Source organism: Cavia porcellus, unplaced genomic scaffold (genome assembly GCF_034190915.1).
Source record: "Cavia porcellus strain 051 isolate PalLab524CR breed Dunkin Hartley unplaced genomic scaffold, mCavPor4.1 scaffold_11, whole genome shotgun sequence".
NCBI lineage: Eukaryota > Metazoa > Chordata > Mammalia > Rodentia > Caviidae > Cavia > Cavia porcellus.
Genome location: NW_026947494.1, coordinates 82,068,005 through 82,081,412, shown reverse-complemented (window position 1 = coordinate 82,081,412; position 13,408 = coordinate 82,068,005). Strand labels below are relative to the sequence as shown.

At 37.4% G+C, this 13,408-nt stretch overlaps 1 protein-coding gene across 3 annotated transcripts in view; it reads left to right on the top strand.

The window, feature by feature from the left end:
- LOC106026806 (zinc finger protein 709-like) overlaps positions 1-9,787 on the top strand; it is a 46,263-nt gene extending 36,476 nt beyond the window's left edge. The window contains exons 2-5 of one of the 3 annotated variants that reach the window (XM_023563442.2): positions 3,239-3,365; positions 3,563-3,623; positions 5,028-5,224; positions 5,305-5,449. In XM_023563442.2, coding sequence (XP_023419210.1) covers positions 3,239-3,365; positions 3,563-3,623; positions 5,028-5,224; positions 5,305-5,306 — 387 coding nt within the window. In that variant the 3' untranslated portion in view covers positions 5,307-5,449. The other 2 variants (XM_063258546.1, XM_063258548.1) reach the window with 2 other exon arrangements.
- Positions 9,788-13,408: the final 3,621 nt, after the last annotated feature.

Genomic DNA, 13,408 nt, shown 5'->3' with positions numbered 1-13,408 from the left:
AAATTTTCAGCTATTACTTCTCTTAATATCCTCTTGACATCCTTTATGTTGTCTCCTTCTTTTTCATTAATCCCTATCATTCTTATGTTATTTGTCTTTGCATCGTCTTGCAGTTGTTGAATTGTTGTTTCCTGATTCCTTGTTATTTTTAAAAGATCTTTCCTTTCCTGTTCACTAGCTGCAATCCTGTATTCAAGTTCTGAAATTCTATCTTCACTTTCATTGAGGCGGTTTTTACAACTTTCAGTGGAGTTTTTTATTTCCTGTATATCTCTGTGCATCTGCATTATGTATTCTGTTTGTTTCTTATATTGCTCATCTAGGGATTCTATCTTTTTGTTTAGTTCCTCCAGTTTTTTAACTGTGTTTTCTTTAGATATATTTAGAATCTCTTTCATTTCTTTTATCAATTCTTCTTTTACCTGGGAGATTATTTCGAGTTTGAATTCCTTTAAAGCTTCCTGGAGTTGCTTATTAATTTCAGTAGTTATTATGTCCGATATTTGAGGTGAATGGCACATATTTTCTTCTATATACATCGCTCCTAGGGTTTCTTGAGATGGGCTGGAGGTTTGAGGTTTTAATTGGTCTTTCGTTTTGTCATTTTCCTATATTTGTGTGTTTCAAGTGTTATTTGAAAGCTTCCTCAGTGTCTGTTGGAAATCCCCTTCTATGTTCGCAGCTCCTGAGACTCTGGCACCCAGTTACCCCAAGCCACTGGACCTGTAGAACCAATGGCCCTCTTCTGCCTGTTTAGAACTCCATAGTTTCAGATAAGCTGGGCTTCAGGGACACCGTGTGCCTACCTGCTTGTTGGAAGCTCCTCAGTTCTCCAAGCGCAGTGAGAATCGGGAGACGGATTTAGATGCCTCAAACCCACTTATCCACTTCACTGCACCTGGAAGCCTGGAGGGTCCCGAACAGTCTGGGCTTTAGGCAGAGTGCACTGAGCACTTACCACAGGCCACAGGGCCTCTGGAACCTGCGATGCTCCCCAGCTTGCTGAGATATCCACAGTCCTCCAGACACACGGGGAGGTGGATGCAGGCACCCCAGATCCGCCCCAGCCCTTCCTCTGCACACCGATGGTGAGGTGCAGGAGTCCCAAATAGGCTGGGCTCTAGGGATAGTGTGTGTCCACCTGCTTGCTGGAAACTCCACAGTTCTCCAAGCGTAGCCAGAATGGGGAGGCGGATGTAGATGCCTCAAACCCACTTATCCACTTCACTGCACCCAGAAGCCTGGAGGGTCCCGAACAGTCTGGAAGAGAAGTATTTCTATGGTTTGCTGTTGTAAAGGGCAAAGTGCTTTTTCATCCATTCCATTGGTCATGTGGTTCATAAGTTTTCAAATTTACTTGAAAAGAATCACATCTATCTCCAGGTATTTTTGAAATGTGGTCTTTTCTCTAGACAGTGGGAGAAAAAGTCAGTGGTCTACAGATTTTGGTGAACTTCAAAGTAAAGGAAATGAATGTAGAGTGTATCAATTTATTCTCCATTTTGCATGTCTACTTCCTTATTGTGTTCTTCCACACTTCCATTTTTTAATGATTTTCTCAAAAAAGATTTATTCTTGTTATCTATTTGGTGTTTTCTCTTGAGTTAGATATATTGCAGTCATTTTTTTAGATGTGGGTTCATTGATCTTTGCACCCTATACAAAATTTTTATACTCTCTACATAGCAAATATTTTCCTCTTGACTTGTTTATTTCTCATTATTTTCGTATATTTAAATTTATCCTTCTAATTCTGATGGTTAGTTGATTTTCTCCTGAGGAGATATTTTTTTTCACATGTAAAAGTTGTTTCAGTATGATTTTTCATGGCATGCAAGTTTATCTTTCCCGTTTCAGTGTGTAACTTAATTATTGTCCATAGAAGAGTATACAGTTCAGGTTTTCAAGGGCATACATGTTTATCCCTGAACATAAACAAAACAGAATGTGATTTCCTCCAGAGACACATAGCATCAGCTCTATCATGAATCAATGTTCTGTTTGTGTGTGGACCCACTGAAGACTGTCTTACTTTCCTGGGATCCATTTGGCAATCTCTTTAATAATAGTAGAGCCTCATGAAAGGTAGGATTTGAATGTCTTTTATGTATATTATGTAAGTTTTCAACCCTTCTTGCTTATAAGGTATTGAATGTTGTTAGATTTTTATTATACTGTACATCTATAAATCTTTATCAAATCTAAAGTGTCATTCATAAATGACAATTTTTGAAGTTATCCTTTTCTTGGCAGGAGTTGAGGCAGGGTGTCACTTCATATTTCAGACTGGCCTTGAATTTATTGTGTAGCCGAGGCTGGCCTCAAACTCCATGGCAACCCTCCTGCATCAGCTTCCCAACTGCTGGAATTATAGACATGCACCACTGTACCTGGCTAACATTTTCCTTTTGTGCCTAATTACTTTGTGATATATTAATTTCTGATGCATATAATACATTTTACTTACTTATTTCCTGTCATTACTCTCCCATGTTCCCCTAGAATTTCTTTTGAACATTTGGTGACACTGAGCTATAAGATAAAATGTCACTCGTTACCTGTTTTCAGTATTCATACACTTGTTCCAATAAAGCTTTTTCCATTAACATTTTAATTATTATTCATTAGCTTTATTTGATATTCAACTTTTTTATGAAACCAAATTTCCAGATGCTGCCTAAATATAATCAAAGAAAGGAGGACTCAATCCATAAATAGTAAGATTCGAAATGATATTACTATGGTCTACCAAAACCATTCATTAGATACTCCTTTGCCTCAGTGTTCGGTGGATGGTGATCTTGTAGGCTGCCTCTGTAAGCTTTGCTTTAGAGACATTTCACAGGTACCCTTGCAGGTACCCATGCTATTCTGCTGTTGCTTTAGCAGTGAGTGGCAATTTAGCATCAGAACTGCTGTCTAAAAAAAGTGCATTCACATGAATTAATGACCAAGACAGAGTTAATATTTGAAGGATTTAGCCCCATTCAGCTGTTGTGTTTTGTTCTGAGATGAGGTCTCACTGTGCAGCTCAGGCCAGCCTTGAACTTTGTGTAGCCCACACTAGTCTGAAATTCGTGGTGATCTTCCTGCCTCCAACCTCCTGAATGCTGGGCTTACAGACATGCACCACAATACCTGGCTTTCAGTTTAGGTTCAGTTTAGTTTTTTATGGGAGGAGCTGAGATATACCAGGCTGTATAACTTTCCTTCAAGAAATATATGTTTGATTATTTAGGAGGCAGTGACTTTTGAGGATGTGGCTGTGAATTTCACCCTGGAGGAGTGGGCTTTGCTTAATCCATCCCAGAAGAAGCTCTACAGATATGTGATGAGGGAAACTTTTAGGAATATGACTGCTATAGGTAAGGATGACATTACTTCTTCATTTATATGGTCAGAGAACATGGTTGTTCATCAGTGCAGTTTCGTTAAACATAAGGCAAAAACATTTTGGACACTGTGTCAGATCTGGTTACATTATACCATGAATCTAACTGGAATCTCTTCATTTTTTTGTAATAATACAGTATCTCCTTATATTTTTATGTCTGTAATTCAGGAAGAATCTTGGATAACCAGGAAGTTGAAGAAAAGTACAAAAATTACTGGAGAAATCAAAGGTAACTTGTATTCTAAAGGAAAAAGAATAACTGAAATATCACAACCAGGGAAACATAGCCATGTTCAAATGTATTTAATCTCTACATTTAATCACAAATATTCTCCAAAGATGTATATAGTTTTAGTATGTATAATCTGACAGCTGACTACAGAAATATTCCAGTATAGGAAACTGAGTACTGATATGCAAATGTATAACATATATGTATTAAAAAAGTTTCTTTCATGATCATCATCATAAAAATGCATGAAATTGCATTTAGTATTACGTATAGATGCATATGAAATTAATTTTGAAACCCTTCTTCAGCATACCTATGTATACATGTGATTATGAGAAACTTAGTAAAAAAACTGCTAAACTTGGAGCAGTACTGAAAGTATATATGAATGTTCATGGTGGTTACAGGTGTTTTCAAGCCATCCTCCAGAGAATTGAGTCCATTCATGTTTTAAAATTCTTAAGAGGTACAATATTGTTGGTGTGAATGTTAAGTATAGCCAGCATGATAATCAGCATACAGAAGAGACAGCTCAAAAAGCACAAAAAGAAGTTTCATTTGATCCAAGAATACCTCTCCTGGATGTGGTCCCAAAAGAGTTAAAATCATCATATTATACTGATACATGCATATACCTACTCAAAGCAGGACAATATAGAACAGAGATCCATCACCGGATGAATGAGTAAAGAAATTTTTTACAGATTCAGCGGGAGTTTTGATATTCCCAGCACTCTGGGCAGCTGATTCAAGAGGATGGCAAGTTGAAGCTCAGCCTAAGCAACTTAATCATCAGTGAGAATCTCTGAAAATAAGAAATAAAAAAGCTGGAAGTGTAATTCAGTGCTAAGACCTGTGTTTAATTTCCAGCACTGAAAAGGAAAAAAAAACTGCTGTATAATCAACAATAAAGATAAATGATATCATGTCATTTGGCAATAGAAATTGTGTGAGTTTTCATCTTATAGTATTGTCAAATAAAAGAGACATGAATGTGAAAGTTCACATGCCTTCTCTTTTATGAGACACTAGAAATATAAATTAGGGAGTAAAATAAGAGAGATAATTAAAAAAGAAAAGCCTCACTTTTTGAGGAAAAAAAAATAGGGTCAGGAGAGTGAGGAGATTGATGGAAAAGAGGAGTCAAAATGACCTGATATACAGGTCCAAAATGACACTAAGCTGTCCGTATTGCAGATTGTACCAATTTAAAAAATTCCTAAATAATTACCACTCTTGGGAATGGCTGATTTGATGCTAACCTCCAGGGCATTCAGTTAATTCATTGTCAGAATTTCTTAGGAGGCATTAAAGCAGAACTTGTGCTAAATTATTAATATGAGACCCACTGTATTACAACTGTATTTTAGGGTTTGTTTGTTTGTTTATTGTCCTCTACAGAAATGAAGAGGTTGAGAAATGCTATCAAAATAAAGGCTGGAACCAATACAAAGAAATATTCCTTTGCACCCCAGATGCTGATGTGGACATGAAACAAGCTGGTTTAAAACCAGCGGAACGCCTTCCTTGTAGAGAGCCCCTGATTGGGCATTTGTCACTAGATAGACCCATCATAGCTCACACTGGGCTCAAGACATGTGAGTATTTGGAATCAAAAGAGAAGCTGTGTAAGTGTAATGAACATGGAATATGCTGTGGTGATTTCCTGTCCTTTCAGAAGGATACAAGAACAAAGACTGAAGAAAAACCCTATAAGTGTGATCAATGTGGGAAATCCTACTTCGATCTTCATGAAAGAACTCACCTTAGAGAGAGGACCTTTGTATGTAAGAAGAATGTTCAAGTCTCCAGCACACCCAATGATGGTCAGGTCCATGAAGGTACTCACACTGGAGAGAAACCCTATGTATGTAAGCGATGTGGGGAAGGTTTTAGTATACAAGATCATCGTAAAATTCATGAAAGGATTCATACTAGGGAGAAACTTCGTGTATGTAAAAAATACAGGAAAGCATTCAGCGGTCCTAATCAATGTAAAATACATGCAAGAACTCACACTCTGGAGAAACCCTATGTGTGTAAGCAATGTGGGAAAGTGTTCAGCATACGTAGTACTTGTCAAAGACATGAAAGGACTCACAGTGAGGAGAAACCCTATGTATGTAAGCAGTGTGGGAAAGCTTTCAGCATGAGTGGCACTTGTCACAGACATGAAAGAATTCACAGCGGGGAGAAACGCTATGTATGTAAGCAATGTGGGAAAGGTTTTAGCAAAGCTTGTTACTATAGAAGACATGAAAGAACTCACACGGGGGAGAAACCCTATGTATGTAAGCACTGTGAGAAAGCTTTCCACAGTTACATTGAATGTAAAACACATGAAAGAATTCACATCGGGGAGAAACCCCATGTATGTAAACAATGTGGGAAAGCATTCAACAGGCCCAGTCAGTGTAAAATACATGAAAGAACTCACACTGGAGAGAGGCCCTATGTATGCAAGCAATGTGGGAAAGCTTTCAGCAGGCGCAGTGTATGTAAAATACATGAAAGAACTCACACTGGAGAGAAGCCCTATCTATGTAAGCAATGTGGGAAAGCTTTTAGCACACGAGATTATTGTAAAATACATGAAAGAACTCACACTGGGGAGAAACCCCATGTATGTAAGCATTGTGGGAAAGCTTTCAGTAGGCACAATGAATGTAAAATACATGAAAGAACTCACACTGGGGAGAAACCCTACGTATGTAAGCAGTGTGGCAAAGCTTTCAGCATGCCTAGTGCTTGTCACAGACATGAAAGAATTCACACTGGGGAGAAACCCTATGTATGCAAGCAGTGTGGCAAAGCTTTCAGCATGTCTAGTACCCGTTACAGACATGAAAAAATTCACAGTGGGGCCAAACCCTATGAATGTAAGCAATGTGGCAAAGCTTTTAGTACACTAAATTATTGTAAAATGCATGAAAGGACTCACACTGGGGAGAAACCCTATGTATGTAAGCAATGTGGGAAAGCTTTTAGGTCTCAATATTATTGTAAAGTACATGAAAGAACTCACACTGGGGAGAAACCCTATGTATGTAAGCAATGTGGGAAAGCTTTTAGCGTTCCTAGAGCTTGTCAAACACATGAAAGAACTCACAGTGGGGAGAAACCGTATGTGTGTAAGCAATGTGGAAAAGCTTTTAGCATTCATGGGGCTTGCCAAAGACATGAAAGGACGCACACTGGGGAGAAACCCTATGTATGTAAACAGTGTGGGAAAGGTTTTAGCAAGGCTTCTTATTGTAAAAGACACGAAAGAACTCACACTTAGCATTAATTTTGTGTATGAAAGCAGTGTCAGAAAGCTTGTAGTGTGCCTAGAACTTGTCAAAGACAAACTCACAGTGGGGAGAAACCTTATGTATGTAAGCAATATAGATCTGTTACAAGTACAGAATCACACTGGAGAAACTACATAAGCGTATTTTGGAAATCTTGAGTTGGGCATGGTTGTGCATGCCTGTAATCCCAGCACTTGGGGAGTAGGGTGCTGAAGCAGGAGGATCACAGTGAGTTTGAGGCCAGCCTAAGATACAAAGTGAGTTTTAGGCCAGCTTGAGCTGCATAGTGAAACTGTCACTTTTTTTTTTTCATTTTAAAATTAAAAAGAGAAAGAAAAAGAAATCCTGTGAAAATTTCTCCTGCAGTGGAGAACTGTGGGAATAATTAATGTAAAGAGCTTGATGTCAATGTTTCTCCATAAAATTTCCACAGAGTACAATCCAAGATAGAAGTATCCTAAAATACATATATTCAGTAAGTCACTTAAATATCTGGATTATGTGTCTGCAGGATTTAATACAGAAATATTGAGTTGACATAACTAAGTACTTTATGTAAGTCTCTGAGCTTACTACATTGTATTTTAATTAAACTTGGTGAATTTTTCTTTCAAATAGAGTTAGTATTTATATAATTTTTGTTTAGTCTTTACAGTTGGAGAGTATAGGCCACTAAACTCTCAGTTTAGGTATAGGCCACTAAAAACTCAATTTTGTTAATTGCTTTTGTTATTTGTTGGGATTTTGCCGTTACCTTTGTTTTAAATATTTAGTATCTTTTATCTGTATTCTGTGTAACAGGAAATATTTTTAATTTGATGTCATTTTAAGTTATTTTCAGAGACTTTGGCCATATGTTTTTGACAAAGTCAGTTTGTTTCTGCACATCTTGTACATTAGCACATTATATTTCTCATACAATAAGGCACTTGCTTAAATTCCAGCATTGTATAGTATATTGTGTATGTAATTTTGCCTATTTTTCTTTAATATTAGGGCCATTATTATTATTACATAAAATTTTGTTTTCTTACCATCAAAATTGTGCTTTTCTTGTTTATGTTCAAATGACTTAATTTGGTGGTAATTTTTCCACTACATATACCAAAAATAACTCACACTGCAATTAGTTTCTGATGGCTATAGACCAGCAGGAACATAACTTGTTATGGAGAGATTTATTACGATGTATAGTTCAGGCTGGCATTGAACTCACTGTGTCATCCAGGCTAACTCAAATTCATGACAATTTTCCTGCCTCGGCCTCCTGTGTGCCGGGATTACAGGCATGTACCACTATGTTTGACCACCATTATTGTTTTTACTGAATAAACAGAAAATGCCATAAGTGAAAACCTAACTCACAAGAGAGATCAGTTTTGTAAGAGGTAGAATTTACTAAATTATACTTAAGATTGTGGTGTTTTTGTCAGTTCGAGAGATAAATTTATACAATGCCATTTTTCATTATTCATAAGGAGCACTGTCTAATGTTTGAGGTATGTAACAGATGCTTTCAAGCACATAGACTTGTTAAAAGTGTGTGTCCCAGTTGGCCTCCTGTAGCCTACATTTTTAAATAGCATCTTGACGTTGAAATATTTTGCAAAATTTTTACACAGTGCTCTCAAATACAAAAGCTGCTCAATTTCTGCTTGGGGTTATACTTTTAGTGTCATGCAAAGTAAGTGAACAGTTCATTTTTAAATACCAATAATCCAGTGAACATTTAACTTGCGCTAGTTTTAATTATGCTCAGACATGAATAATTCACCAGTTGTATAATACTATATCTGAAATAACTGATACAATTCATGAAATAGAATACATTGCAGAGTATGTTGTCAATTTTTACACCTACAACTTACACCTAACTTCCCTGCAGCAAATTTCTGCTTCTTACCATCAACAGGAAGATAGGCAGTGTGTATTGCTATTCCACTTTGTGATGAAATGTTAAAACTACAAGAAGTTTTACCGTGAACACACTTATTTTCCCATTATCTTACCATGAAAAAAATCTTGCTGGGCCTTGTGATGTGTTTGTAATCCCAACAACTCAAGATGCAGATATGAAAGGAAAACAAAATTGAGGTCAGCCTATTCAACTTAGTGAGACACTGTCTTAAAATATATTTTGAAGTTCTGCAGATGTAGCTCAGTGATTTGGGACTCTTAGATTTACTCTCTAGTATTAAAATTACTTTAATACAAACCTTTACACATCAGTGTTTGTCCTTTTCTTACTTTAATAATGTGTAAAGGTCTAAGACAAATGCAATGCTGTATTCCTTTAGTTCCAGCATTAGAAGAGGCTGCTGAGATAGGATGATCATGACTTTGAAGCGGTAGGGGCTGGGTAGATTCCTTTGCAAACTAAAACAGTTGTCTTTATGTCTGTATTTTAAGTTTAAGGAAAGAAACAACTTTAGGTTACGAACATAAACCTAGGATGATGTTTCTTTTATCACTATTGCAAATCATGGTTCTGTTGCTCTGGAAATAATCTTTTCATGGTAATATTGTTACAGCAGCCATATATATGCCTGCATCATCGATTAAAATATAAAAAAGTAGAACATGAATAAGAAGCATTCCTTGGTCTGAATATAGGAGAGACATTGAAAAATTAATTTTCTTAATGTTGTTCCTAGGGTCTGGTAGGAAATAAAGTGAGATGACACAATAATCATATAAAATTGAAAAACTGCACAAACATGGAAACAAAGTGAACAAATAACCTACAAAATGGTAAAATGTTTTCTATCCATTCTGTAGGGTACTAATAATGGAAAAAAACAGGAGAGTAAAATAAATATACACTTTTTGGAAGAAGTACAAATTGTCAATAAATATCTGAAAAAAATATTCAGCACTTTTGTCCAATAGAGAAATGCAAATCGAAACAGCATGTGTTTCCCAAGAGTGCATATGACTAAGAACGCAAAAAAATAAAAGTCATATGAGACTGCAGTTGGTAAAGGAACCATTCAGCAACACTGGTGGGAATGTAAACTAGTTCAACCACTAGGGAAATATTTGAAAACTAAAATAGTAATTCCATTCAGTTTGTGCTTTCTTTTGGGTGTATCTTCCCCATACAACTGAAGATAACATATTTCCATGACAGGTACATATTCCTGTTTTCTGCAGCAATACTTAATATTATGGGTTATGTCTGGATGTCGCCCCAAAAGCCCCATGTGGGCATGGGGGGGCGGGCCTTCAAAGATGGCTGAATCTAGGGTTTGTGATTGGCTCATTGTGTGGTACTTAGATTGGCAGTATGACTGTTGCACCCACCTTGGGTGAGTAGCTTAGGAAAAGTGGCTTGTTCTTCTCTTTGGACCCTTTTTGCTCTGTTGTTTTGTTGTCTTCTGCCTCAGCCACAATGAATGGTTGCCCCTCAGCCATGCCATCCCGCCCTGGAGCCAGCTGAGGATGGGCTAAAACCTCTACGAACTGTAAGTTAAATAAACCTTTCCTTCTTTAATTTTGGGCATCATGTATTTTGTCTCATCAATGAGAAATAAGTAACCAATACACTCACTCTCTTTTGGGCAGCAGCAGTGAGCCCTGTTCTGTCAGCCACCAGATACCAATGGTAAACAAGAACTCTTAAGTGTACTCTATTTAATAAATTATATGTGGTATTTTATATTTTGTTATGAAGCAAGCTCTATATTAGATTATCTCTCCTGACTACAGGTCAGTATAAACAGGATTAGCATGTAACAGGGGAAGCCATAATGTTCATTAGATTTGGTGTATTAAGTGTATGTTCAATGTATTTTATTCCAGTTTTATTGGATTAACCAAATATTTCCATGTTCTACCTCAAGGAACATCTGTAACCACTTCAGCTTTATTGATACACGTAATGCTAGCATCACTGTAAACTCTCCAAAGCGCAGTGCTGTTAGTGAACTATAGTGGAAAGGCTCAAATCATGTACATACATATATGTAAGAGTTTCTTTTCCCACATTTCTTATAAAGGATTTTTTGATGGTTATTGCCCACTCAGATCAGTAGGCCACATATCAGCTCTTTTCTGTAGGACATACACAGACACACAGAATTGTGCTTTACTATGTTTTATGGCATGTCCCACGCAAGTCTTGCTGATGACAACATTAACAAACCAAAAGCCAAACCGTTTTTTTATTAGTGTTCACTTTGGCAGCATATACACTAGAAATTTCATTAATGTATGTTTGCAGTGTATGTTTACATTTGTTCAAACATATACACAGTACATCTACACTCTTACTTGCCCTTCTTTCCCCTTTCTCCCCCTTTCATCCATTCGTTCATTCTGTTTTCATTTGTAAAATACCTATCTCATTTTCCAATTACTGATCTTTTGCTTTTTCTTATAAAAGTAAAAGTTAAATAGAGTACTTCCAGGAGAAAAGTCAATTTTCTATAAATAGCGGCATCCTGAATATTTAGCTCCATAAAGGACTTCAGCATCCTTCCTTTGCTTCTAAAGAAAATCTATGATTTTTATGATTCCAAAAGCAGAATCACAAATGATAGGTATGATGCCACATTGTGACCCCAGAAATGGAGATCCACAGTGTGCTGCACAATGATATGATAGTCACAAGCATATGAGTTCAAGGCATGAAAACTGAAGCATCAGATTCACCTACCAAAAACCATGATGCTGGGCTGCTTGTGTTTGTGGTACAATCTTTGTTCCTGTATGTCCAGTAGGTGGTGTGTGGCACCAGCTAAGATAATCATAATCACTGTTTATCTACATGTTTATTCTGCTTTACCAAGGACTTTACCAAGGACTAATATTATTCCAGAAATAAAAACTGACAAGGTTCAAATCATGTACCATTCTCAGTTGCATGATTATATCCATACACCATGATCCATCATTTATCTCAATTTATTTCATCACATAGATCTTGTGTTATGTTACATCTTGACAAGAAGGGTAACTAGAATAACATGGGCCACTTTCAGAGAAAGACACTATATTTACATTACACCAATTACATATTTTTATATCCATTTCAGTATTAAGTACTATTGCAAGTCTGTGCATAATTTACTAATTAAATTTCTTCATATATATAATGCTATGTATATGTACATGTGATTTATTATTATCCATTGTTGGGAGCATACATTTGGAACATGGAATCATATCCTCAGAAAAAGAGGCACTACTCTTGTTATTATAATAGGATACAATTCCTGCTGGTCTGGCTTGTCACAACAGAAAAAAAAAAAGATAGAAGACATCTGGAAGAAAGATATGACTAACTTGCCAAAAGACAAATAACTTGTATATTTCCCAAGAACAAACACTGTTCCATTCTCATCTCCAATAGATTATTAAAAATTTTCCATCTTTATTTGCTTTTCTCTCATCGCTGAGACAAAATACCTGACGCTCAAAATGAAGAAAGGAAAGGTTTATTTAGCTTATGGTTTTTGGAGGTTTCAGTTCATATTCAGCTGGCTCCAACACAGGGTGGTGTGACTGAGGGTTAACAGTTCATGTTGAGCACAAGCAACAAGAGCAAAAAGGGAAAACCATGCCTCCTTCCCTCATATTGTATGCCAGCACCCCATTCCTGGGTAAGTGCAGCACTCAAATTGCCAATCCCAGTGCTACACAATGAACCCATCACAAACACTAGATTCAGCCACTTCCATGACTGCTTGAAGCTTTGAGGGGGCTTCCAAACACAAACCGTAACACTATCTTTGCCCTAGGAAAATATCTTGGCTTCACATGGATTGTGATTGAACCTCAGAAGTAAACCTGAAAAGGGATCAATTTTTTAAAGGAAAGTGCAGTTTTAGAATGTTTACTACTTAAACTAGAAAAGACTGGGTGGGTCTATGGTAATGGAGGTGAGGTACAGCGATAGTTTTAAATGGAAAAAACACAAAATATCTCCAGGAAGACAGCAGATAAATCACGTGTTCACATCATCTGGGGCTTTTCAGTGTGATAATGTAAAAGATTTTGAGATGAGATTATGCTGGCCAATCTGAGGGGTGCCATGAGAGAGAGACCAAGGAGGTCAGAATCAAGGAACACGAGGAATGATGCTGCTGCTGTGAGGGATCACAGGTGCCACCTTTTTGAGCAGGGAAAGGCAAAAGTAGGTCCTCCCCATAAGGAGCACCACCCTGTTGCGTTTTGATTTTGTGACTCATTACAGCTGTAGGAAACAGAGCTAGTGCCATTGGGTATTCACGGCCGTCCACCTGGAGCCCAGTTGCAGACCTTCCCTTCACAGGGTCCTTCAACCCACTGCCTTGCAGCTGCTAGTCACGTAGCACATCCAGTCACTATCCCCACTATGTGGCTCCTCCAATCTGGGTAGTGTAAGTGTATTTGGGACATTCCTGAGTCTCCCTCTAGGTGGCAACAACACCCAGAGGAGGCTCCAATGGGCAGGTACCTCCATCTCAGGGGCTGGGATGCTCCTGGGACCTGGTGAGGTTCCCGGGC